This window comes from Cimex lectularius, unplaced genomic scaffold (assembly GCF_000648675.2).
Source record: "Cimex lectularius strain Harlan isolate CLEC.00 unplaced genomic scaffold, Clec_2.1 scaffold257, whole genome shotgun sequence".
NCBI lineage: Eukaryota > Metazoa > Arthropoda > Insecta > Hemiptera > Cimicidae > Cimex > Cimex lectularius.
The window spans coordinates 356,262-381,747 of record NW_019392829.1 but is presented as its reverse complement, the minus strand read 5'-3'; the positions used below and the strand labels follow the sequence as shown (position 1 = coordinate 381,747).

The 25,486-nt window shown below is 34.6% G+C and overlaps 1 protein-coding gene across 1 annotated transcript in view; it reads left to right on the top strand.

Annotated features, from left to right (window-relative positions):
* The window catches only part of LOC106668987 (midasin), a 241,911-nt gene that overhangs the window by 1,572 nt on the left and 214,853 nt on the right, over positions 1–25,486 (top strand). Inside the window, exons 2-34 of the mRNA XM_014398213.2 lie at positions 2,443–2,645; positions 2,822–3,055; positions 3,114–3,262; positions 3,345–3,448; positions 3,774–3,924; positions 5,877–6,007; positions 6,067–6,230; positions 6,286–6,415; positions 6,473–6,600; positions 6,659–6,777; positions 6,835–7,231; positions 7,291–7,405; positions 7,463–7,691; positions 8,048–8,261; positions 8,320–8,499; positions 8,556–8,702; positions 8,773–8,908; positions 9,145–9,388; positions 9,445–9,653; positions 9,724–9,870; positions 9,930–10,077; positions 10,143–10,253; positions 10,316–10,438; positions 10,498–10,673; positions 10,733–11,187; positions 13,094–13,246; positions 13,308–13,465; positions 13,545–13,720; positions 13,787–13,939; positions 13,998–14,195; positions 14,339–14,611; positions 14,670–14,912; positions 14,972–15,100. Coding sequence (XP_014253699.1) covers positions 2,443–2,645; positions 2,822–3,055; positions 3,114–3,262; positions 3,345–3,448; positions 3,774–3,924; positions 5,877–6,007; positions 6,067–6,230; positions 6,286–6,415; positions 6,473–6,600; positions 6,659–6,777; positions 6,835–7,231; positions 7,291–7,405; positions 7,463–7,691; positions 8,048–8,261; positions 8,320–8,499; positions 8,556–8,702; positions 8,773–8,908; positions 9,145–9,388; positions 9,445–9,653; positions 9,724–9,870; positions 9,930–10,077; positions 10,143–10,253; positions 10,316–10,438; positions 10,498–10,673; positions 10,733–11,187; positions 13,094–13,246; positions 13,308–13,465; positions 13,545–13,720; positions 13,787–13,939; positions 13,998–14,195; positions 14,339–14,611; positions 14,670–14,912; positions 14,972–15,100 — 6,027 coding nt within the window. The remainder of the gene's footprint in view (positions 1–2,442; positions 2,646–2,821; positions 3,056–3,113; positions 3,263–3,344; positions 3,449–3,773; positions 3,925–5,876; positions 6,008–6,066; positions 6,231–6,285; positions 6,416–6,472; positions 6,601–6,658; positions 6,778–6,834; positions 7,232–7,290; positions 7,406–7,462; positions 7,692–8,047; positions 8,262–8,319; positions 8,500–8,555; positions 8,703–8,772; positions 8,909–9,144; positions 9,389–9,444; positions 9,654–9,723; positions 9,871–9,929; positions 10,078–10,142; positions 10,254–10,315; positions 10,439–10,497; positions 10,674–10,732; positions 11,188–13,093; positions 13,247–13,307; positions 13,466–13,544; positions 13,721–13,786; positions 13,940–13,997; positions 14,196–14,338; positions 14,612–14,669; positions 14,913–14,971; positions 15,101–25,486) is intronic.

The window sequence follows — 25,486 nt, the reverse complement described above, 5'->3', positions numbered from 1 at the left end:
ACGTGTGAATTGGACATTGGAAGATTGGGGACGAGTTCTCTGTACAGATGAGGTGAGTTGGCCTTAAATGTTCAGATGGGTGTATTTCTGTGGAGACCTCAGGAGAAAGGTACTCCCCGTGCTGTTTGATTCCTCAAGTGGTATTCCGTGGTAGGCCATAGATGTTGTGGGGTGTCATTTCCTCAGACGCTCACACCAAATTGGTTGTTGTGCAAGGAAAATCTCTATGTTCACAGAGGTACAAACAAGTAGTACTATTTGTCCTCTCCCTATTTGTGAGAGATTCTTGCCAGCCCCCATAAAGCACAAATTTTGGATGACTACCTGAATAAGGTTTGAATTTAGTGTTTCGTGTGGCCAGCTCGAAGTCTAGATTTAAACTCAATTGAACACATTTGAGACGAATTTAAGCAACAAGTACGACAGCGAAACCCAAGTCTTAACACCCCAAACAGCTTTTCTTGATGAATGCAAAAGAATACCTCGGGATTTTACCAGAAATATTTAATAAGGAATGCAAATGTGTTTAACGGATGTGATTCGTGCTAGAGGTGGAAATACTTTGTATTAAAGGGGACAAAATTTAAAAAAGAAAAAAACTTAATTGATTTTGATTTTTTTTTGTTCTTTACATAATGGAACCGTAACTACCATATAATTACCTTAATTTACATATTTTGGTCCATTTCTAATAAACTATACAATAAAGTTATTGAATATTTAAAAAGAGACCAAAAAACACAAGAAGGGTTTCAGAGAACAAAACTAAGCAAAATATGAATAAACCTGAATAATTTAAAATTTAAGGGTTATGCGTTTATTTTGTCCATCAGTGTTTTATCATTAAACTGTAATGACAGGACCAGATTTCAGTATTCACATATTATTTTCTGAGCGTCATTCACTGATTGTGAAACTTTTGTTTTGTTTCATGCTATTTAGAAGCAAATAAACCGTTTTTATTTTACACATTTGTAAATATTTGGAAATTTACATATAATTACCTTATTTAATAAAATGGGCAAGTTATTGAAAATTTAAAAAAATAAGCAAAAAACAAGAAGAGTTTCGGAGGTGGTGCAGTACTCGATATTCCTAATCACCCTTTACACATATTACAAAACTAATCTAATTGAGGGGGTACTTGGTATTCTGCCATCGATCCTTTCACATCACACAATCGTGCTAATAAAAACATTCATTCTCAACATAAATTTTACTCATATTTTACAACTGACAAAATTGAGTGTTGAATGGGTACTTGATATTCCGCCATTGACCCTCATGATACATTCACACTAATAAATAAATTCACTCTCGACACAAGCATGGTATACATAACTAACACAATACAACTATTATAGTACACAACTATTATTACTATATACAATAGAACAACCTGGTTTCCTTCAATACAGGAGGGGATGCAAATACTCGATGCCATGCTCAAGCACAATTTTTAAATTGGTTGGCATTCCTGCTTGCTCTCTGTATGGAGCCAAGGAATTGCAGCCTTAAATTAGATGGGAGACATCGAACAATTGGCAAAGTATGTGTCCTTTTGCCAACCTCACATGGTCTATTCTTAATCGGGTGAGGATGACCCTTCTAGGCGTCTGATCCTCCGAGAACCACCCATTGACATTGCTGTTGATATCTCACCAATCGGGTGATCTCTCTCGACCTGGCCCATTGTTGCTGCCACCAAGGAGGTCGGGACATCCCGGCCATATCCACCTTGCCTGCATTTTCAATAAATTTTGAGAAAATATAAAAATGTATGTTATTTCAAATAATGTTGAAGATTAAAATTTTAAATTTCGGTAGTAGCACTTTTTTACATTTTTCAAATACACAATACAATTTACTAGGGGCTGGATTTATATGTGTTCACATATTTTTTTCTGAGCCTCATACCATTTTTGAAACTTTTATTTTAATAGCATATTTCATGCGATCTAAAAGCAAATAAACAGTACTTTATTTTACATATTTATAATTATTTGGAGGATTTTCCTTAATTTATATATTTTGCTCCATATTTAATCAGATAAAAAAATAAAATTATTGAAAATTAAAAAAAGGGTTTTAGCGAACTAAACATTTCAAGAGGAAAATAATAAATTCCGAGAAAATTTAAAAATATACATTATTTCAAATAATTTTGAAGACTAGTTTTAAATTTTTATTATACCCCTTTTACACACTTTCAAATAAATAATATAATTATTAATAAATGCTTGCGACCGAATGTGTTCTTAAATTTTTTTCTGAGCCTAGTACATAATTTTATATGCTCTTTTTTGCATCTATGTTTTAGTCAAATTATATTTTGGTGTTTTACCATTTTAAGTTAATATCACAAGTAGGAAAAGGAAGGATTTAAGAACTTAAATTTTTCAAAAATTTTGTAAGATGCATATTTATATTTTTCTCTTACAGGATTGGTCTAGTGATCATTTTTTTAATGTAATCCAAGTGCTATCTCAACATATAAAACAATTTGAACACACAATTTCAATATTGAACTGTGTGCCACAACTCAAGATCGACATTGTTTTGCATGCGATTGACAATGAAAAGGACTTTAGGATTAAGTACATCCTTCTGGCAAAACTCTTCTACACCCAGAAAGATCTGGTCCAGTGAGTATAACCCATGATTTAAATTTGTTATTTTTTGTATTAATTAATTATTTCAGTTATCGGGTTTGTGGTCAAGATATATATATATAAACCTGCTAACTGAGAGCATTGAATTTGCTAGTTGATAATCTACATCGCTAATTAATTAATTTATATTACTTTTTTTTAAAATAAAGGAGCTGCTTGATCCATTTCGATTCGGACAAGCCTCCTTGGTCATATCTGGAAATGCAGCCGAAAATTCCAAAGAAACAAAAACTCCCATTGCCCAAAGTGATAGTCACCGAGTTAGAGATGGTCGAGTGTTGCTGGGAGCTTCTCCGTTCCTCTTTTGTACATTTCAAAGACAAATGGAACTGGTCGGAATTTTTGGCAACCTACCTGAATCACTCCGACCACCAGATAATATGGTATATTATTTAAAATCAATCATAATTGATTTTAATTAACATTAGGCATTGTTTTAAGGGTTGCATGTCAGTGTGCTTCAAAGTTGTTAGGAATGGATGAAATAATTTCTATATACTTAACCGAAGAAGAGGATAAAATGTATAGTCTGATGTATTCTAAAAAGTTTTCGGATTATGACTTTTTATTCGATGACTGTATCGAAACAGGTAACTTTTATTTACATGATAAATTTTATAACTTAACTTTTGTAACATGATTCTCGTTTAATTGGATGTGTTTTGTATTTAGATTCAAAATGTATAGAAAACATGGATATAGAAGTAAATGCTACTACGAAGAATAATGTCAATGTTGGTGGAATATCTTTACCAGTTTGTAACTCCAGTAATCAGGTATTTAATAGTATAATATATTTAAAAAAATGTAATTTATGAATGTAAATGTTCAATTTTCTTTGAAACTGGGCAATTTATAAATAAGGCACATATATGCATATGATTGGCTCTCATTTTTAATTTTTTGCTTTAAATTCAAATGTATTTTTATTAATTTGTTATTTTACAGACTATTTTTAGTTTACAAATAAAAAGTTTATATTTGAAGTTCTGGTTAAAGAATATAAGGCAAAATACCACATTTATTTACCTTAATATCAACATTTTATTTTGATTTATTATTTTTTATAAGAAATATTACACTCGAAGTTTTTTTATGTAGGATACAACAGGTTGTTTAGTTCCTGTTCCGTCAACATGTGTCAATTTGAAAAACATTGCATTGGGCATATCAGCATCAAAGGCCGTCTGCCTTTTTGGACCAGTTGGCAGTGGAAAATCAGCTTTGATCGAACACCTTGCTAAAATTACAGGTACGTTTTTTTTGTACCCATTTTGAACAAACCTTTAGAGCGCTTGCAGATGTCCGTTGTTTTTTTTTTTAATTAATTTATTTTTTATTTTTCCCCCATCGGATTACAAACCTAATAATAAACAGGCATCATTGCACCGTATAAGTAATTTATGGGATATGTCATAGCTTCGAGAACTATTTCTCCCTGTCTCAGTTTTGAACTGGTAGCCAAGGAGAAGGAGAAGGAGGGGAAGAAAAAAACAAAAACACATTGGCTTACTGTTTATAAAATAAACACACAAAGAAACAGAAAAACATAAAAGATCATTGTGGGTACATTCTATATTATTGGAAAGGGAAGAATATAGTGTATTTCATTCTCTCTTTGATAAGTTAGAAGATTTTAAAATAAAATTGTACGATTATATGTACAGAAAAAAAAAAATTAAAACTTTATTGACAAAGATATATAATTTAAAACACGTGGTATAAACATGATAATTTAAAGAAACAGGGACAACAAGCATTTGCAGAAAATGCGCCTAAAATAAGGCGATATGTCCAGTTGCATCTATAAGCATCAATACACTGGGGCAGTTGACTGCACATCTTTCTTATGCCGCATCAATGTCTGTTGCACTGAGGGGGCTGAATGCACACCTGTCAGTAAATAGTCGCCAGACCAATATCCAGTGCATATGCACACTTTCATTATAGCCTATACAACACTGTCAGCCCGGTAAAAAACATGGGTCCATTGTTCATTGGAAAAAAAAAGATAAGACATCTACAAGTACTACCAACACAAAACCTTGGTATTATTTTCTATATCCTATCCTTTCAAATCTTTCAAACCATCTAAAGTAGTCATATATCCACAGAGACATTTTTGTCTGACTGAACTATGACTCTACTATGAAAATAATCCATAATCACCTTCAAACTTAAAGCCCACAAATTTTCCAACCAAATATCCTCTTACAGACCTATCAGCCTTTCCCCAGTAATGTCCGGTTCAAATGCCTAATACCCATTCTAGGTTTACTTAAAACCAATTTCATCGATTCCTTTTCCGTCCTTGTCATTTCACGATTCAGAAATTCTTCAGGGTTGTTGACACTACTTCCTCTGCTGTAGAGGACCCCATGCACTTCGACAATACCAAGCTTTTGCCAGGTATGGTACCCAGGAGTTCTCTTCAACCTACAGCAGTTCCTACCCACTTCTTATTACTTAATCTTAAAATTAAAGCAATCTTAAAACAATCTACTAGATTGCTCCTTTGAAGGCACAATGAGTTCTCACACTGATGGTGACCTACAAGGGGGCATTCTTGGTCCCATCCTATTTATATTGCTGACCTGCTGGTACATCCCAACACTATCCTTACAACCTACGATATCACAATTTTAACTCCAATCCTACGTCAAAATCCAAGAGCATCTAGCGCTTGCCAGCAAGCTACAACTTTGCCATCTTCAGTATGTCAGCTACCAACATCTCCACAGGTTAAACACTTCAAGAGATTCAAGCGACAAGTATTAAACAGACAACTTGGACAGCTACAAATTAACATTATGCAAAACATTACTTTGACCTATTTGGACATGAGCGGAGCTGTGGTGTACTTCTAAGCCAACTAATTCAACCATTCTGATCAAAAGACCTCAGAAGAATTATTACGTCTCTAACCTTACTACCTTAACATCCTCTTCATTAAAGAATTGATCAAGTCCTGTTCTTCTAATCTTTCAACAATCCTAATTATACTGCTCAAGCCATTACCTCCCATCCCAAGAAACCTCCATCGCCTCAAATGATGATGACCCTGAGACCTCGTCCTTACTTTGATAACAAATTAAGTGCCAATATTGGCTATCTGTTGTGGATGGGTTTTTATAGCATAAAACAAATTGTGTATTAATGTACAGGATTTTAAAAAAACGTGTAGTTATGAACTTTTTTCTTTAGGAAGAACAAAAAATGTTGAATTATTAAAAGTTCAACTTGGAGAAGAAACTGACTCGAAACTTCTACTTGGAACTTACAAATCCACTGATCTGCCAGGTGAATTCATTTGGGAATCGGGAGTGCTGACAAAGGTAAATTTTTCTAAAAATCTTTAGAATCTCGTTTTAAGTTTTTTAATTTTACGTTTAAGGCTATTTTGGGCGGACATTGGCTTCTGATTGAAGATATAGAAAGTGCGTCAAGCGATATTGCCGCTCTTTTGGCTGGTCTTCTTGAAAACAACGTTGTCAACATCCCTGGATTCAGGGATAATGTCAGAGTCGCACCTGGTTTTCAACTTTTCATGACTCATAGGTATTCTTAACTCTGGCTTGAAAATAAACCCGGTAATGATTCGTATTTTATTTAGACTGTTTCCCGGACTTCATACACACCATAAGAAGCAGACAGCAGCGATGGAACTTCTTGAGAAATATTGGCTTCAAGTCAACATCGAGTCGCTTACTTTCGATGAACTTGTTCATGTTATCCAAACAAAGGTTGTTACAATTGATTAAAATTTCTTTTAAACAATAATTTAAAATTTTTTCTTATAGTTTCCAGTTTTAAAGACAGTAGCAAGTAGAATGGTCAAAGTATACACGATGTTTACTACTGGAGGTCAGGAATCGATTACAAATGAAATTTTGAGTAGACAAATTGGTAGAAGATTGATTTCTGTCAGGTAATTTAAATTATATTTTTTTTTATTGTGACATCAACTCACATGCATATTTTTACAGGGATTTAATGAAGTGGTGTGCAAGGGCTGAAAATGATTTTGACGTCGCTTCACAAGAGTCTGCACTGAAAGTATTACAAGATGCCATTGACCTCTTCTGTTGCAGTTTTAACGATTCAGGTATTTTGCATTTAGATTATTGTAATCGATGGATGTTATAATTTGTTTTATGTTTAGCTGTTAGATTGGACCTGGCTTGTAATGTTGCCGCTTGCCTCGGAATAGTCAAAACCAAGGCTGAATATTTCTGTAATCTTTACAAGCCGAACATCACACTTTCTAGTAGTGCATGCCTTGCCGGGAGAGCCGTCCTTCAACGGCTGAAGGATGTAGATCAAGCCACTCTCTCAAAGCACAAGTATGAGCAACAAATTAAATTTGCCTATACGAGAGAATCTTCGTGCTTAATCGAAAGAATCGGGGTCTGCTTGTCCCTCAACGAACCTGTACTTTTGGTCGGTGAAACGGGCACAGGTAAAACATCAACTTTACAGCTCTTGGCCCAAAAGACAGGGAACAAACTCGTTGTTATAAACATGAACCAACAAAGTGATAGCTCTGATTTACTTGGAGGGTAATTATTTTAAATAAATTGCCGTCGTTTAATTGTTTTTAATGCTTTTTTCATTGTAGGTACAAACCTGTAGATATAAAACATATAGTTACACCTTTAAGGGAAGAATTTGAGAGTTTATTCAGGTCGTTTTTTAACGTGAAAGAAAATATAAAATTTCTAGAAAACATTTCTGTATGTATTTTAATGTTCATCCTTTAAAAAAATGTATTAATATTTTTAATTTTTTAGGTCTGCATTTCAAAACGGATGTGGCTTACACTGCTTAAACTGATGTCGCATAGCCAAACAGCTGCAGTTAGGCGTTTGCTCGAAGGGCAAAAGAAAGACGAGGACACACTGGCCAAATGGAAAGTCCTCGGTGATAAGATTTTCAGACTCAAGAGTCAACTTGAGAAGAACAAAAGCCTCATGGCATTTTCATTCATTGAAGGCTCTCTTGTAAAAGCACTTAAACAAGGTAAGCCGTGTTATTACTTAAAACTATTTTACTTTAGCCTACTCACTCTTGGTTTTTATTTGGTTATTTATTTGGATGTAAGTGTTTTTGTACCCCCCCTGTAAAACTAATTAATAAGCAAATTAAAAAAAATGTGGTTCTCTCTTTCATTTTTTGTAGTGAGTGGAAAATTTAATTGTAACTTAATGTAAATAGTTTTGAAGTAAAAAACCCAAATATACCATATTTACCAACATTCGAATTTAAAAACCATACAAAATTACACATTCAGCACAAAATTTTGAGACGTCTGTGTTAGAAACCCAAAATACTTATTATTTTATCAGTTCATTTAATACTTTTGCTAAATATTCCAGGGCATTGGGTTTTATTGGATGAGATTAATCTTGCATCTGCCGAGACTCTTCAGTGTTTATCCGGTTTGCTGGAAGGAAGTTCTGGCTCTGTGTCACTGTTGGAGAGAGGCGATGTTGTCGAGGTCAAACGAAATCCTGGTTTCCGCCTTCTAGCAGCTATGAACCCCGCTACAGACTTTGGAAAGAAAGACTTACCTTTGGGTATCAGAAATAGGTTTGTTGGTGTTTGTTTTTAAATTATTGTCAGAATATTCTCCGTGTCATATTTATAGATTTACTGAACTTTTTGTGAATGAGCATACTGAGAGGAGTGATTTAGCACTACTTGTGCAATGCTATTTGCCAAATTTGCCCAAGCCGATAATCACTTCTGTCGTCCAGTTTTATATCGATGTGAAGAAAAAAGCAGTAGAGGTTCTTTCAGACTCTAATGGCCAAAAACCGCTTTACAGGTCTGTTTTTCCTTATTTTAAAGAATAATTTGTACTTATTGATTTTGTTTAAATAGTTTAAGGACGTTGTGTCGAGGTTTGACTATTGCATCTGAAAACAAATGTGGAAGTATGAAAAGATCCCTTTATGAAGCGTTATGTTTGAGCTTTTTAACACAATTAAATGCTCAGTCTCACAACTCTGTTAAGAATATGATAGCTGAGTAAGTTTAGTTAAACCTCAGGCTTTAAATTGAAGTTAAAAAAATACAAATGTTAAAATTTTCATTTCAGGAGTGTATTGGATAAAAACGACATGAAAAGCATACTGACACAACCGATTCAAGAGCCTGCTCCGCCCAACAGCCATATTCGTTTTGAAGGCTATTGGGTGATAAAGGGCCCGTTCAAATCAAAAATCTCCAAGAAGGTAAATCAATATTATAAATTTGTTATACATATTGCAATGTTTACATAATTTATTTAGTTGGTGGGTTGCTGTTAAATTTTGTATTATTATGGACGTTTAGGTCTCAATGACCCTTCTTCATCAGCCCTGACAAATCATCACAAAAGCAATTATTTTTAAAAACCCACCGTATAAATTATTACTGTATAAATTATCCTTTTATCATTTTAGCGCATTTATCACTAATTAAATTTCAGTATTTGCTGACACCCAGTGTGAGAAAAAATTTATGTGACATTGCACGGTGTGTTTCGCTTTCAAATCACCCAATACTTATCCAAGGAGAAACGTCAGTCGGGAAGACCTCCCTGATCACATACCTCGCAGAATCGTCGGGCCACAAGTGTTTTAGAATAAACAACCACCAGCATACAGACTTGCAGGAATATGTCGGCTCGTACTGTGCAGACGCTGTTTCAGGAAATCTTGTTTTTAGAGAAGGTATAATATTAATCAATTCTCATGTTGCAAATGTGTTCAATCTGTTTTTCATAAAGGTGTTCTGGTCGAGGCTATGAGAAATGGCCATTGGATTATCCTCGACGAGTTGAATCTAGCTCCTAGTGAGGTTCTAGAAGCTTTAAATCGAGTCCTTGATGACAATCGGGAGCTTTTCATAGCAGAGACTCAAAAAACGGTCAAAGCTCATCCAAATTTCAGACTGTTTGCTACTCAAAATCCCCCTGGGCTGTATGGAGGTAGAAAAGTGAGTTTTTTTGCCTTTACTATTTAAGCATTTAATAAATAAAACATAATTTTAATTTCAATGTTTTAAGATGCTGTCTAGGGCATTTCGCAATAGATTCGTTGAGCTGCATTTTGATGAAATCCCTGCCCCCGAACTTGTCAGTATTTTGCAACACAGGTGCGACATGCCTGAATCTTACGCAAAGAAGCTTGTAGCTGTCATGTCGGATCTACAGGTATTTTAAATTTAACCCTAACATTTTGCACGTTTTATTTGTTAATATTCCACCTCCAGATCAGAAGAAAAGGGTCTGCAGCTTTTGCTGGAAAACATGGCTTCATCACTCTTAGGGAACTTTTCCGTTGGGGTGAAAGATATAGGTTGGCAAGTGATGTTGAAAAACATAAATATTATGACTGGGATCAACACATTGCAGATGAAGGTTTGTAATGTTCCTTATTTTAAAATAACAGTTCAGTATATGTTTTAAAAATGTGTTTATTACAGGGTTTTTAGTACTTGCTGGAAGAGTAAGAAAAAAAGACGAAAGCGAGATTATAAGACAAGTAATTGAAAAACACATCAAAAGAACTGTTCATCTGGAAAAATTATTTACTTGTAAGTTTTCAGTTTTGATAGCATTAACTGTTTTAATAACACTTTTTTAAATTAATTTTCAGTAAATAAAGACACTTCACCAGTAACTAAGCCAGTTTTAGAACAAATATTAAATTCTGAACTTCCTGATGGCTTCAAGCACATAGTTTGGACTTACAATATAAGAAAGCTTGCCGTTTTAGTTGGTAAATATTTGTATTATGTACTATATTTATTGTTTTCTGATGAAATTTATGCTTATTAGGCAAAGCACTACAATTTTGTGAACCGATTCTGCTCGTTGGAGGAACAGGCTGCGGAAAAACAAGTGTATGTCAGTTGCTTGCGGCTATTAACAACCAACAGCTTTTTTCACTGAATTGTCACCAAAACTCAGAAAGCTCTGATTTTCTCGGTGGGCTGAGACCCGTCAGAGACAAGGTAAAGTATATTAATTGATTAATGCGGCTATAAAATCAATTGTTTCAATTTTTTTCTAGGTTGAGAGTAAAGGTAAAATATTTGAATGGGTCGACGGTCCTCTCATTCTATCGATGAAGAGTGGTAATTTATTCCTTGCTGATGAGATCTCCCTTGCTGACGATAGCGTTCTTGAAAGGCTCAACTCTCTTCTCGAACCGGAGAGGAAACTACTTGTGAGTGAGAAAGGGTCAGGGGATGAGGTGGAGATCACGGCCGACAGTCGGTTTCGTTTCGTCGGCACAATGAACCCTGGAGGGGATTTCGGTAAAAAAGAACTATCGCCTGCACTTAGAAACAGGCTCACTGAAATATGGTGTGAACCGCCAATCTCAGATGAAGATCTCATCTCGATAATAGAGCACAATGTTAGTCAAGGATTATCGCTTGCTAATCAACAAGACGGAAGCTCTGGAATTGGGAAAGCAATGGTTCAGTTTATTAACAAATTCAAAAAAACTCAAATAGCAACAAGGTAAGGCATTTATAATTTTTTTGACTTATTTCGCATTACTTACAATGGGAGACTAGCGACACTGGATCACTGATTTTAATGAAACTTTTTTTGGAGATAGCTCTGAGTATTCTTGCCAATGGGCCTTAGGAGCTGAGGAAAAAAATTTGTGCATATATTTTAAGGTTATTTTATTCATCAGTCAATTCCTTTTGTCACGTAGGACATAAAAATAATATGCAGGGTTGAATGAAATAATAATAATAATTGCTTTATTAAAACAAAATTAAAACTTTTCGTTATATTAAAGAACAAAAGCATTACGGACATAGATCGTCCGATCCGCCTGCCAGAGGTCATTGGTTTACAAATATATATGCAGTTTAGAGAAGAATAGAAAAAAAGAGAGAAAAGAAAAAATATACAAAAAATAAAATCAAATAAAAAACAAAATACAAAAATATGAAATATAGATAAAAAATGGAAAATACAGAAAAAAATATATAAACAAGCGAACTAGAGAGTTCAATGAAAAGGAATTAAATATATAGAAGATTAAAAATCTGAAAAGATGCTTCCGATAAAGAAGGTAAAAAAATTGGTTTTTGAAATTGACATTTCCTATTTTTTGAAAGCACATTTAAAGCCCTTAAATACAAATTTTTATAGTAAATAAAAAAATATACATTTTTTTGGTTTGATTCACTAGAGTCAATTTTTTTCCTCACCGATTTCTTGTGTTCCACTTAAAAATTCATAACACCTCTCGATTTTATCCAAACTCAACTTTAAAAAAGATTAAAGCAGTGAAAGCTTAATTTTTCTTCTTTCAGTCCTTGTCAACAATGCTTTGATTTTATGTCATTATAATTTATCAAATTAAAAAAAAAAAGAAAAGAATCCTAGCTCTCTTGTATAATTAATTAAGGGCACACAACTTTAGTTGCGCTTTGGCACTTATGTTTGCTTTTTTCGAGAAACAATATTTTTTACTTCTGTTTTGGGTGAATAAGTAACCCTTGCTGAGCAGTAAAATAACTGTATTTTGAACACAATTGCAATAATTTTATAAAAAATATATTCTAATCTTTTATATGGTAATCCTCAAAACAGTCCGGGAGTACTGGAACTTCACACTTTTTGCACAAATTTCATTTTTCGTTCGACCTTTTCAAGGTCCCATAGTTGAATTATGAATTAAAAAAAATAATATGCATGCATTGAGAATTATGAAAAATTTATAAAAAAATATGTGGTATTTAGTGATCGTTAATTAATGATTATTTGGAGATCGTGAGACTATACCAGACCGCATCTCATGATCTCCAAATAATTTATAAAAAATATTTTAACAAACGGGTCTGGATAATCTGGATGTCCGGGTCATTGGGGTCCTTATAAATGGGTTTCCACTGTACATAAATCTAATTTCATTTCATGATGTGATTATTATTTTCTTATGCTATATAAAAATACAAATCAACTGAAATACAATAAGATTTAAATATATTCACATCAAAGGGAGACAACAAATTATGAAAACATTTTTTTTCCCATAGTATCCCATATTCTTCGTTCTTCTCGTGTAGAAAGGTGTAGAGATTAGTGACCGTTAATCAATAGTTATTCAGATATCGTGAGATGTGACACCCGACCGCATCTCACGATATCTGAATAACTAATTTTATTTTTCTTGACTCCTAGAGGCCTGGCAAAAATGCCTGGTCATATTTTTTTGACAAGTATTACCAACATAATTTCATAACAATTTACATTACGTCTATAGCCTATTCTTGGAAATAATGCCGTGTTTTAAATATTTCCTCAATCCCTACTATACTGCATATAATGAAATTTTTTGAAACCTTTACTGACTACTAAACTGACATAAAAAAAAATTATTAAGTAAACAAAGAATTTTTTTCAGGATTGTAATCAGCGTGAGAGATATTTTGACATGGGTGAACTTTATAAACTTGGTGTCAAGTCATAATGGACTTGATGTTGCCACTGCTTACATCCATGGTGCTTTTCTAACGTTTTTAGATGGAATCGGAACTGCGACAACTGCAGTGGAAAAGTAATTACTTTTCATTAAAAAGTATATTTATTGTATTAATAAATTATTTTACTCTTTGAAGTGCGGAGATCATTTCTTTATATAAAACTGATTTTGAGAATATCCTTCTGGAACAAGTGAAAAGCTTAACTGGGATTCGCTCACATCCTTTCGACAAAAATTTGGTTGTATCAGATATGGAAAAGGCTTTCGGAATAAACCCATTTTTTATCAGGAAAGGTGCGATGAGTGAATTAGTAGAAATGTACTTGTGAAATTGATCGTTGAAGGATTTATAAAAAAGTGTTTTCAATTTCAGGACCTCATCCAATTCAAAAAACAGACTTCCTTTTCGAAGCTCCTACAACATGTTTAAATACACTACGATTAATAAGATCATTGCAAATCCCATCTAGGGCTATTTTACTTGAAGGAAGCCCAGGAGTGGGAAAGACATCTGTAGTCGTTGCTTTAGCAAAAGCTACTGGATATAAGGTATTTAGGGGAAAAAATAAACTGAATCAACTTAATTTTTCTTGTTGCTAATTATTGTTTTTGTAGGTAACAAGAATAAATTTATCAGAGCAGACTGACATTTCAGACCTGTTTGGAGCAGACCTACCCGTGGAAGGTGCCCCTGGAGGCACGTTTGCATGGAGGGATGGGCCATTTTTAAAAGCACTCAAAGAAGGCCATTGGATTCTTCTTGATGAAGTGAGTATAAATTAAATAAATATATTATACAAACTAATATTTTCACAATTTTTTACAGTTAAATCTTGCATCACAATCAGTTGTCGAAGGCCTTAACAGTGTTCTTGATCACCGTGGTGAAGTTTTTATACCTGAATTAGGCAAAACGTTCAAGCTCCAAACAGAAACGACCCGCCTGTTTGGCTGTCAAAATCCTCAGAGGGAAGGAGGTGGTAGAAAAGGCTTACCACAGTCTTTCCTTAATAGATTTACTCAGGTAATAGCATTATTTATTTATACATCTTGCAATATTGTTAATTAAGTAAAATAAGAAATATAAAAATAGGTAAACTTTTTTGTGTTTATTGTCATTCTATAAACGGGCTTCTTGGATAAATTTTGTTATTTTAATTGTTAAAGGTTTACATGGAGAGCCTTTCAAAGGAAGATTACAAACTCATCCTCCATGGGCTGTATCCAAAAATTGAGGAGAGCCTAATAGAAAAAGTTGTGGAGTTTAACATCAGGCTAAATTCCAAAACAACAGAAGTATGGCAATTCCATAATGGCCCTTGGGAATGGAACCTGAGAGACCTGATATATTGGATGGAAACGATGAAGAACGACGACCCTGGCACATTTGTAACTTCGATATTCATTGACCGGCTAAGAAGAAAGGAGGATCGAAATAAAGTAAAAATACAACAGAATAAAAAGCGTATTTCTTAATATTAAACAATTTCTATTTTAGGTTGTAAATCTATATAAAGAAATATTTGAACCGGAATTTCCCATCTATGACAAAGCACCTCCGATTGTTTTGACCCAAGACAAAGTGATATTCGGTGAACTAGTTCTACAGAGAAGATGCCAGACGCAAAATCCTGTTCATTTTACCGTAGACAAGAACAACCAACTTCTGATCTTGAGGAATCAGCTTTCACTGTTAAGGTCTCTCGCTCTGTGTGTGAAGATGGGATGGCTTGCTATATTGGTAAGTCAGACAATGTTTGTATTTGTTCTATCAGTGCTGATTTTTTCAATAATTTTCAGGTTGGAGAAAGTTGCAGTGGGAAGTCTTGCAGTATATACACACTAGCTCATCTTCTAGGCCAAAAGGTCTACACAATACCGATCAGCTCTACAACAGATACGGCTGAGCTCCTTGGAGGTTTTGAACAGGTAAGCCGCATGTTTTTCACAACTGAAGATATTCTATGATCATACTTAATTTGGGAGTGTAATTGAATAAAAGTCATTTCTACTTTTTACAACAATTTTTCTTTATTTTGGAATACAAAATGGGTAAATAATTCATTAATTCATACATGCACTGAAAAGTCAATTTGTAGAAGTTTTGGAATGGCTACAGCCATTCATCTGTCTTTCTCTCCCCCATTGTTTTGACCTTTCTGAAATTTTGAAGCGGGTAATGTGGTGGGAGAGTTGTAACAGTATAAAAGGGCAGAAGCAGACTGGGTGTCTGCTTTTGATGTTGGCATGATGTGTATGTTGAGTATTACAAGTCTTACAGTATGCGTGTTAATTTGTTTTAATTAGACAACAGAACCTGCAATATACATGAACCATTTGCCACGAAAATACTCATAACTTTTGAACAGTTTAACTAATTTACTAACAGCAAATGTCAAATGATAGTGAGCAATACACAGGAACAGTAAAAAAACATCAAACTAAGAAACGGCCTTCACTCCATTAATGCTGTTATAAATGCAAACTCTCTCTTGTTTTCTCTCTTCTCCCCTTCCCTTTCTCTCTGTCTGTCTTCTCTTTCTTTCTCTCGATCTTCTTTCTATAATTCTCTCTCTCTCTCCCTCTCCCTCCCCCCTCCCCCTTACTTTTTGTTCTTCTCTCTCCTTTCTCTCACTCTCACTTTTCTTACTTTCTACTCTTCTCTTTCACGCTCTCTCTTTCTCTCTCTCTCTCTTTTCTTTCTATTATTCACTCTTTTTCTTTCACTCTCATTTCTTACTTTTTATTCCTCTTTTTTTACTGTCTATTCTTCTCTTTCTCTCTCTCTCTCTCTTTCCATTCTTTTCCTCTCTGTCTGTCTTCTCTTTCTATCTTCATTCTTTCTATTATTCTCTCTCTTTCTTTCACTCTCATTTCTTACTTTTTATTCTCTCTCTCTCTCTCTCTCTCTCTCTCTTCTCTCACTCTCTCTCATTTCTTACTTTCTATTCTCTCTCTCTTTTTTACTTTCTATTCTTCTCTCTCTCTCTCTCTCTCTCCTCTCCTTCTCTTTCTCTGTTTTCTCTTTCTCTCTATTTTGTTTCTTTGTATTATTCACTCTTATCTCTTTTTTTACTTTCTATTCTTCTCTTTATGCCTCTCTTTCCATTCTTTTCCTCTCCGTCTGTCTTCTCTTTCTCTCTATCTTCTTTCTTTCTATTATTCTCTCTCTCTCTCTCTCTTTTACTCTCATTTCTTACTTGTCATTGTCTATCTTTTCTCTCACTCTCTCTCATTTCTTTCTTTTTATTCTTTTCTCTCTCTCTTTTACTTTCTATTCTTCTTCTCTTCCTCTCTATCTGTCTTCTCTTTCACTCTTTCTTCTTTCTTTCTATTATTATTCTCTCTCTCTCTCCTTTCTTACTTTCTATTCTTCTCTTTCTATTCTTCTCTCTCCATTCTTTCTCACTTTCTCTCTCTTCCTCTTCTCTTTCTATCTTCTTTTTTCTATTATTCTTTCTCTCATTTCTTACTTTCTATTCTTCTGCCTCTCTTTTCTTACTTTCTATTTTTCTCTCTCTCTTTTTGTACTTCTATTCTTTTCTCTCTCTCTTCTCTCTTTCCCCATATCTCTCTCTCTCTCTCTCTCTCTCTCTCTCTCTCTCTCTCTCTCTTTTTTTCCTTTTTCGTTTTCTGTCTGCCTATCTGTTTGTCTTCTGTGTCTTTCTGTATCCCTCCCCCTCAAGTGTTTAATGTAAGGATATTTTAATTTCCTAGTATTATTGTATTAATATCATCTATTGCACACTAAAACGCATTGTAATTGTTTAACAGTAGACGGATTGAAACTGCGTTTTTTGCAAGTTATGCCCCATTTGAAAGGAGTACGTTAAAAACAAATAGGGTGGTTTTGTCCTGTTTAAAGATTCAATTGACGCCAATACACTTACTTTCAAACGGGCCTCATTCGTCTCAGGCGACCCCCTGCTTAAATCGTCTCATGATTTTCTAAACAACTTGGGAACCAACCAATCAGGGTTGTTTACTATTCTGAAGTTCAGCAGTTTCGGCATGAATAAAGACACGTTTATATACCCTTTTGCAGCATCTTACTTAGAATTTGGCGGATACAGAAGGTTTTGTTTCTTCTTGAGTTCTTCCTGGGATTTGACGAGCCACAGTTTTGTTTTGTCCGTGTTCGTAGTTAACCTGAATTAACATGCTCTTAGAATTTAAAAAGGCAAATATCATATTTGCTCTTTGTGGATCTTACCGATTTCTAAACGAAAATGTGCGGGCATTTCCTGTTGTTCCAAATTATATTTAACAAACAAAACGAACACCTGGGTATAATTTACTTCATTTTACGTTAAGAAATGTAAAACATGGAAACGCATACATGGCTCGGACATAAATTTGAAATATGAAAGTAACTGGAGAAAACCGTGTAGGTGTAAGATAAAAACCTTGGCCCGAATGGACTGCACATGAATTTACACCTGAGGGAGCACAACTAAAGGAAATTCGATATAAAATACAACCCCCTTTTATTTTAAAAGCTTCCTCTTTTCCTGGGCATCTATGAATAGGCCCTTTCCGAACAACTGACCAATCCGTAATAGAATTTTAAGGAAACGACTCCTTACCCTTTTGTAACTATAAGGAGAAAATTCAAACAAAAAACGAGTTATTGGAGGAGGGGGTTAAATTGAAAAACTATTTTCTCTCTCTCTCCTCTCTCGTCTCTCTCCTCGTACGATGTTCGAAATTACTCACACTATTTGCCGATTGGATTTCGGATAAACGTTCAAAAATGGGAAAGAATTGTGTCCGTTAATCGAAAGGAGTTGATAAATAATGATAAGCGGAATGATGATCATCGGGGCAATAATGGCTCTTTTGAACGGCTGGCTTTGTGTTGTATGTCATACTTGCCGATGTCAGGCGATTTGTCCGTATTGCGAAATTTTCCTGAAATTTCGTATCACTAGTTTTTCTCCAAGGGTCGAAGAAGAAGAAAAGAAAGTCTAATGAGGCAATTAAACATAAAAAGTCAATTTTCTAAATGAAATTCGTTTCAATACTGGTAATTTGGTATGACATAATTTTGTGCAACTTTTTAAATGGATTGTGAATCCCCATCTTTTCAAAACGGTGTAAGATAGTTTCCTTGTGAAAATAACCTCCTTTACCCAAAACATATTGTAAAACATTTTCATTGCAAGAATTTTTTTAACTTTAAAAAATCACTATTTTATAGTGTCCGTATTAATTAAGGAACTGGGTGGGAAATAAATCTAAAGCTAGTTGTGATTGTAAAGCAAAACTATGATTTATTAGGCATGAAATTTTAGTTAAAAACACCTTTTTTGACATGAAACCAAGTTGGAAGACGTTTTTTGCACTCCAAGAAACTCCTGGATACAAATATCGAAAAAATAATAAAATATTTATTTTTCTAAAATTTTTCACCTTTAGGCCTTAATTTTGAAGTTAAATCAGAGCCGGCAATAGTTGGTAGCCAGAAAACTATGAAAAATTATCATTTTTTTCTGTTTTTCATCTATTGTTCGTAATAAACATATCCTATCGAAAACTTCATTTTTATTAAAATGAAAGGGCATTAAATTTCGCGTTGAATTCGTACCTTAATTATGAAATTTGAGCCAGGGACGTAGGCGTAATGGACATTCCTGTTTTTATTAATTTGGTCAATTTTAAGTACTCATACACAAAATAGAATATTTGCACAGTTGGGGATTTCACTTGGTCGTTGTTTACGAGTAATACGGTAAAACCTGATAACAATAAGAACATTTCGTGCTTTTCTGGCTATGAAATGTTTACCTCCTGAGATCTTCCTAATTCAAATAAGATATTAAAACGATTTCCAGCTTTCCCCCTATTGCGTCCAGTAAGAATTCCTATTTTCCTGGCCTATTTCCAAATGCCTCTTTTTTTTTTTTTTTTTCGAAAATCACAAAAATGGTGATAAATACGAAACGACTCCACCAATCCGTGGATACTTACGGGGGTTTAGAACCTTCTAACTTACACGTAATGGCACAAACCTGGCCTCTAAATCTCTAAATAAATCGGAACTGGAGATATAAAATAAAAATATTAAGGAGTTTTTGTTGTGTCCTTCCATAGTTTTCTCAATAGTAACGACATAAAATCAAAACCTTCTTGAAAAACACACACAAAAACCTTTTTTAAGGTTGCAAAAAAAAGTTGAATTTGAATTGAATCGAGTGGTGTTACGGTTTTTTAAATGAAACTTCGGAATTCGTCGAGAGAAGAAAAATAAATAAAAAAATGACCGCTAAAAATTCGTATTTATGAGCTGTAAAGGTGTTTAAAATGAATTTCAAAATCCAATTTTTTGACCTACTTTACTGGAAATGTTTTGTTTTGTGATTGACTTTATTTTTTATCAATCTCTAAACAAAGACCTTGTGTCTAAGACCAGTGGTCGGCTGGTATTGATATGATGATTGATTTAATAATTTAATATTACATTTAATAATCAATAATAATTTAATAATTTAAATAATTTAAGATATATATATAAAAAATTATTAAATCAATCATCATATCAATACCAGCCGATCACTGGTCTTAGACACAAGGTCTTTGTTTAGAGATGGATAAAAAATAAAGTCAATGATTATTTGGAGATCATGAGATGCGGTCTTGTGTGAATAGGTTTAGAAAAACATTTTCTTTATTGTGCCAACGTTTCGATCTTTATTGATATCATCTTCAGGGCTCAAAGTGTGTATTTTGTGTATAGATGTGTCACGGTTGTGTGTCGGGTTGACAGTCACTAAACACTACACAAAAATAAAATCAATATTAATTATTTCAAGTGGTAAGTAAATAATAAATAAAATGAAACTTAGAAAACATGTAACGAAATAGTACGACAGTTAACGGGTCAGACGAGTCTTTGGAACTTCAACTTTTTTTTATCTATTAAGACAGTGAACGGATTACATTTGAAATATCGTCATTAATTTGCTTTCTCAGATTCCTTTCAATAGAAACAATATTACCTTGTTTTTTTAAAATTCAAATTTTACTTGTTTAATTAGGAAAATAGATATGATATTCATACTAAATAGTGAAATATATTTTAATTTAGTAAAAACTGTCCAGTTGTTAGATTAAAAAAAGAAAAAAAAAGAAAAATATATAAAAATAAATATGCAACGAAATGAGACGTACTTATTTATTTTTTAAATTACTTCGCTGAATTATCTGGTTAAATTAATTTAAAAAAATCAACAAACCTCAAGTCTTGAGTCATGAGCTCATTAGATAAGGTTTTCTTAGCCGGAGGGGAGAAAAAAAATCAATTTTAATTTGAGCTGTTTGGAGAGGTTCCAGCTGCAAATACGGCAATCCGTCTTACCCTTGCGCTGCCGGTGATTTTTTTTTTTTTTTAAACCAGTTTTCAAAGATTTATATTTTACCTCTCTACCCACCTTGCGTTTTAATCATTAGCTTATGATTAAATAACTAATAAAAAGCAATAAAATCTCCGTATAAATTAAAAAAAGAAATGGCATAAATAAAGTGCGAATTGCTTCTAACGGCCTGAATCACTATTAATAAAATGCTAGTCTCAGGTAGAACCTTAAAACCATCCCTCAACGTGATTGATTGCACAGTTGAGTTTATGTTATCAAGTGAACGGCCAGTCCTGTTTATCCAAATTGATTTCGAATAAATTCGTTTTATTACTTTCCTTTTCCACTTCAACTGTATCGTGTCGGTGAGAAAATACGGTAGGAATTTTATTTTCAATTGAATTTTGTTTACAGCTGTTTTTAGCTCATGGGCAATATAAAATCCCTTGCGGTTTGCTTTGCACTTTTATTTGGCCAGCCTCCGAAAAGCTTGATGGTTTATGATCCAAATGCTTTTTAATTCTTCCATTTGTTTGCTGTTTTACCAGCGAATTTCATGTCGTTTTTTTGCACAGCTCGATTCCGTAAGTCCAAATCGGTTTAACATGTGTTGTATGTTGTTAGTTTGTTGTGTCATTGAGGATTTGGACTGAAATAGGCGTCTGAGTTGTGCGTATCAGTTCTTGTCTGTTTTGTTTTATGCGTATGTTCCATCTAAGTCTGCTGTCTAAGTAGAACCCAAGGTAGTGGATTTGGTTGGATGCGGGGATTAACTTACTGTGAATGTGCACAAGTGAGGAGATACATCTTCTAAGTGTGAACGTCGGGGTTCGCGGCAGCATTGTGGTCAGCGTGATAGACCGAGCGGTCGTAGGTTTGATTCCCATTATGTATGATGAAATAATCAACTGAATCGATGCTTGCTGCGATGCAATCTCATGAGGCCATTGTCAGAAACGTTAGGTGCTAGTTTTTTGTTCCTGCGTCACCAAGTTCACCAGTGGGTGATGAGCTCCAAGGATAGAGTCAGATGTGAGTAAAAGCAATCGGTGTCTTCCGCGACGGTAGTGATGTGTGAGTTTGGCTATATAACTACAACTATGTCAGTTGTGTAGATAATGTAGAGGATTGGTCCTAAGATACTCCCTTGGCGAACGCCGGCCTTAATGGGCTTGATGTCTGAAAATTCAGAGGCAATTCTCAATTAAACTAGTGATTCGAGAGTAGGAGACCTGGATGCCACACTCTTTCTCTAAAATTAGAAACCCACCCACATTCACTAGCCACATCCAATATTCTTTCTTGATATAGATCATGTAGATTGATCATTTTTTCAAAACAACACTAAACCGTGAAAATTTCTTTATTTTTATTTCCTTTGCTAAAGACGTCTGGCTCTACAAAGTGTTTATAACAAACGAAATTAATGGGATGTAATAAGTTGTTGAGGTCTGAAAGGAGGTCTGCCTATTCATGTATTCATGCTTGTTTAGTTTGTCAGACATAATTTAAGATTGTCACTTTCTTCAGTGGTGGGCAGTAGACTGTCAGGCTAAAAAGCAATTAATAAATCAAATCCGGCATTGTTTTCTGTACAATCCAATAATTTAATGATACTTGACAGCATTTTAAGGTCGAATAAATGGCCAATGTCTGCCTAGATGCTTTATGTTGAACACTATTTCCATATTGATTCATTGTAAAATGAATGATGAGAGAAATCGGTCATACTTCCCATTTCATAAATCTTATATCATTCCTTCCATGTTCATTTCTTTCCATTTAGATCGTGATATTTACGGAACTAAATATTACGAGGTGGGATTCTATCACGTTCGTACTCGGAGGCCAAGGCCGGTTGTATGGATGGCAACTTCCACTCTAAATTCCCACGCAGACCACCTGTTTAATTCAGACGTCGTTTTAAACGTGACCAATACCCTGTTCTCATCGGGCAAAGTGAGCCCGTCTCGAATGTCTCGTATTTCTTTTATCAATGGGCGACTGTCAAGAAAGTGAAAATGAAACTCGTCTCCCAATCAAAAATACCAAGAAATCTTTTGAGTCATTGGGAAGACGAACAAGATGAAGAATACATATGGAAGACCCATAATTTGCCGTATAAAAAGGCACATAAAACAGTTTATCCGATTCGGAACATTTAAATAAAATAAGGAGACCACCTTTGGATCATCAACTGTAGTATTAAAAATCTCTCAAGAAAAATTAAGCGACCTAGCAACTCAATGTATTTTTAATGAGTCTAGCTCTACAGTTTTACGTTTATAAAGACCTTTAGTCAGATAGCCAAGCAGTCCTAAAATCATTAACAATAAATAAGGAGTTTTTTTTATACTCATCCACCTCCCCGCCGTACCTAAGGGAGACCCCATACCGGCGGACTACGGCCACTAAACTAATTCAAATGGGATGCAAGTTTAGGAGATCTTATTGTGCTTGACAGCATCCTTCGACCTTGCCCTGAAAGGGAAGACCCAAGGAAGTAGGGAAATATTTTTCTTATTATTAATTTACCTAAACTAATAGGTCTCCCCCTTGCTGGTTAAACCTTTTGAATAAACTTTCTAATAAAGATATATATATATACACAATATTTTAATAAATAACTAATAATTATGGGTACAAAGAGTAACCAGCCCGAAATTAAAAGTTCAGGGAAACGCTAAGATCTAACAAGTAACTTAGTAATAATAGGAAAAAAAAGAAAGAAAGAAAAAACTAGTCAAGTACTTTATCGATTATAGCTCGGCTAAGTGGCTTGAGGACCTCAAAGGGCCTCTTTTCTTTAACCAGTTCGTTGAGGGTCGGTGGCCAAGTGTGGCGGAAGAGGAGCTTTAGAGGTTCCCTCGCACTCTCAAGGAGGGGGCAGTTGAATAGTCTGTGTTGGACACTGTCCTCAATTCCACAGTCGGGACACTGGACTGTTGGCTCTACGGAATCGGTGCAGGTAAGCGTTGAAATTTCCGTGACCTGTCATTATTTGTGTGATCCAGAAATCTGGTTGAAACTACTTTGCTCTTGCTCGGTCCTCAATACTGGGTAGGAACTCGTGAGTTAACCTTCCCTTGGTGCTTCTGTCCGATCTTTCCTGCCACAAGTTGTCTATCCAAACTGCAAGGATCTCCCGGATCTGCTTTCTAGGTGCAGTTCGTAGCCATTCTCTTTGCCTCTTGATTCTTTTCCCTTCGCTCTTAATCACGGGGCTTGTACTTAATTTGCCTTTTAGCACTAGCGATTCGCATTTGTCAGGAGCTATTTTAATGCCTATCTGACGCATCCAAATTTACTATTGTTGGCTCCTTTCCATCTTTTAGCTGTCGGATTGCAATTCTACTGTGGAGGACAATGTCTATTGGTGCAGCGGAACCAAGGACTTGGAGGGCGTGAGTAGGGGCTGTCCTATAAGCTTTGGTCGTTCTCAGGAGCGCTATTCTTTGACTCTGCTCGAGGATGCTTCTACTCCTGCTTTGCAATTTTGTTCCCAAGCTGCTCCTCCGTACGTGGCAATGGGCAGGTGTACGCTTTTGTAAGTGATGGAGAGCGCCCTTGGACTCAGCCCCATTTTGATTTCGCGATCGAGCGTAGTTTCGAGAAGACGCTTCTCGTCATTTCTCTGATCTTGATGGCATGGTTTGTAGGACTTAGCCTTTTCCCAAAAACTGTGCGTAGGTACTTTACCTTTTCGCTTAGCTTGATTCTTTTCCCTTCCATCTTAATCACGGGGCTTGTACTTTACTTGCCTTTTAGCATTAGCGATTGGCATTTGTCAGGAGCTATTTTAATTTGGCCTCTTCGCACCATTTTTTGATCGCCGTCACCAATTAATAAGGATTCAAAAATAGTAAGTGAATACATCCAAAATATAGAAAACCTGTGAAAACAACCTGACAATATCTCGGGTGACAGGACTAAAAGGAGTTTTGGATGAAAAAGGAAAGAGGAGAACCTGCAAGACTTTATTGGGATAATACAATCATATAGCTTGTCCTTATGGGAAGGGCCCCCAAAACGGACAAATACATTACAGTTAGAGGGTAAGATAGGGATGGTAGGTCACTGCCATTTGAGAAAACACCTACACAACATGGATATTTTTAGCAATGACAAATTGTCTAATCTATCAGGAGAAGAAACTGACACACGTATTATATTCGAATCCGAAGTATGGTCAATGGAGATTGTATTTTTTTGGTAAATAATTTTGTTAGAATTTGGTCGTATATTGTTCGCCATCACGAGTGGTTGTGTATTTACTGCTTAAAGTTCTCCTCCTTTTGTACGTCTTGTTGGATTTTGCCTTCTTCAGTGAATTCTAGGGAAGTTAGTACAGCAAGTATGCAGGGACAGTGGAACTTGACACGTCACAACTTACCTTATAGTTTTTTACCCCACCATTCTCAGTTTTCTTGATAGTTCCTGTGAACAGAATGGAAGTGGTGATTGAAAATACGATAATTTACAACTATTTATTCCTTTTGGTATTACATTTCGTTTTGCCTATTGAACTTGTAACATTAATACATCGTAGACTAAAGAGTCACGTTGCGTATTTATAAACTAAAACATAAAAGCATTATGTACAATTAGTAATTTGTTCATTATAATAGTTGTAATAATCAATTTAAAAGAGTATCGAGTTTAGTACTTGTTCATATGTATCATAATTCATTTTGTTTAGGCACTCATTTTTAATTCATTTGTTTATAATTAGAATATATTATAATCCTTAATATTATTTTGAAATTCCTTAAATGCATATTTATACAGTACCTTTTTCTTATTGAAAAGATAATAAAGGATCATAAAAGAAGTCGACATGTGTATAAATTCGCTCTGTTGTTCATTTTCATAACTATATTAATAATGATTGAATAGGTTTTGAGTAAATCAAAACAAAACGAAAAGACTGATATGAGTAGGACGATTTTGATGTAATGTA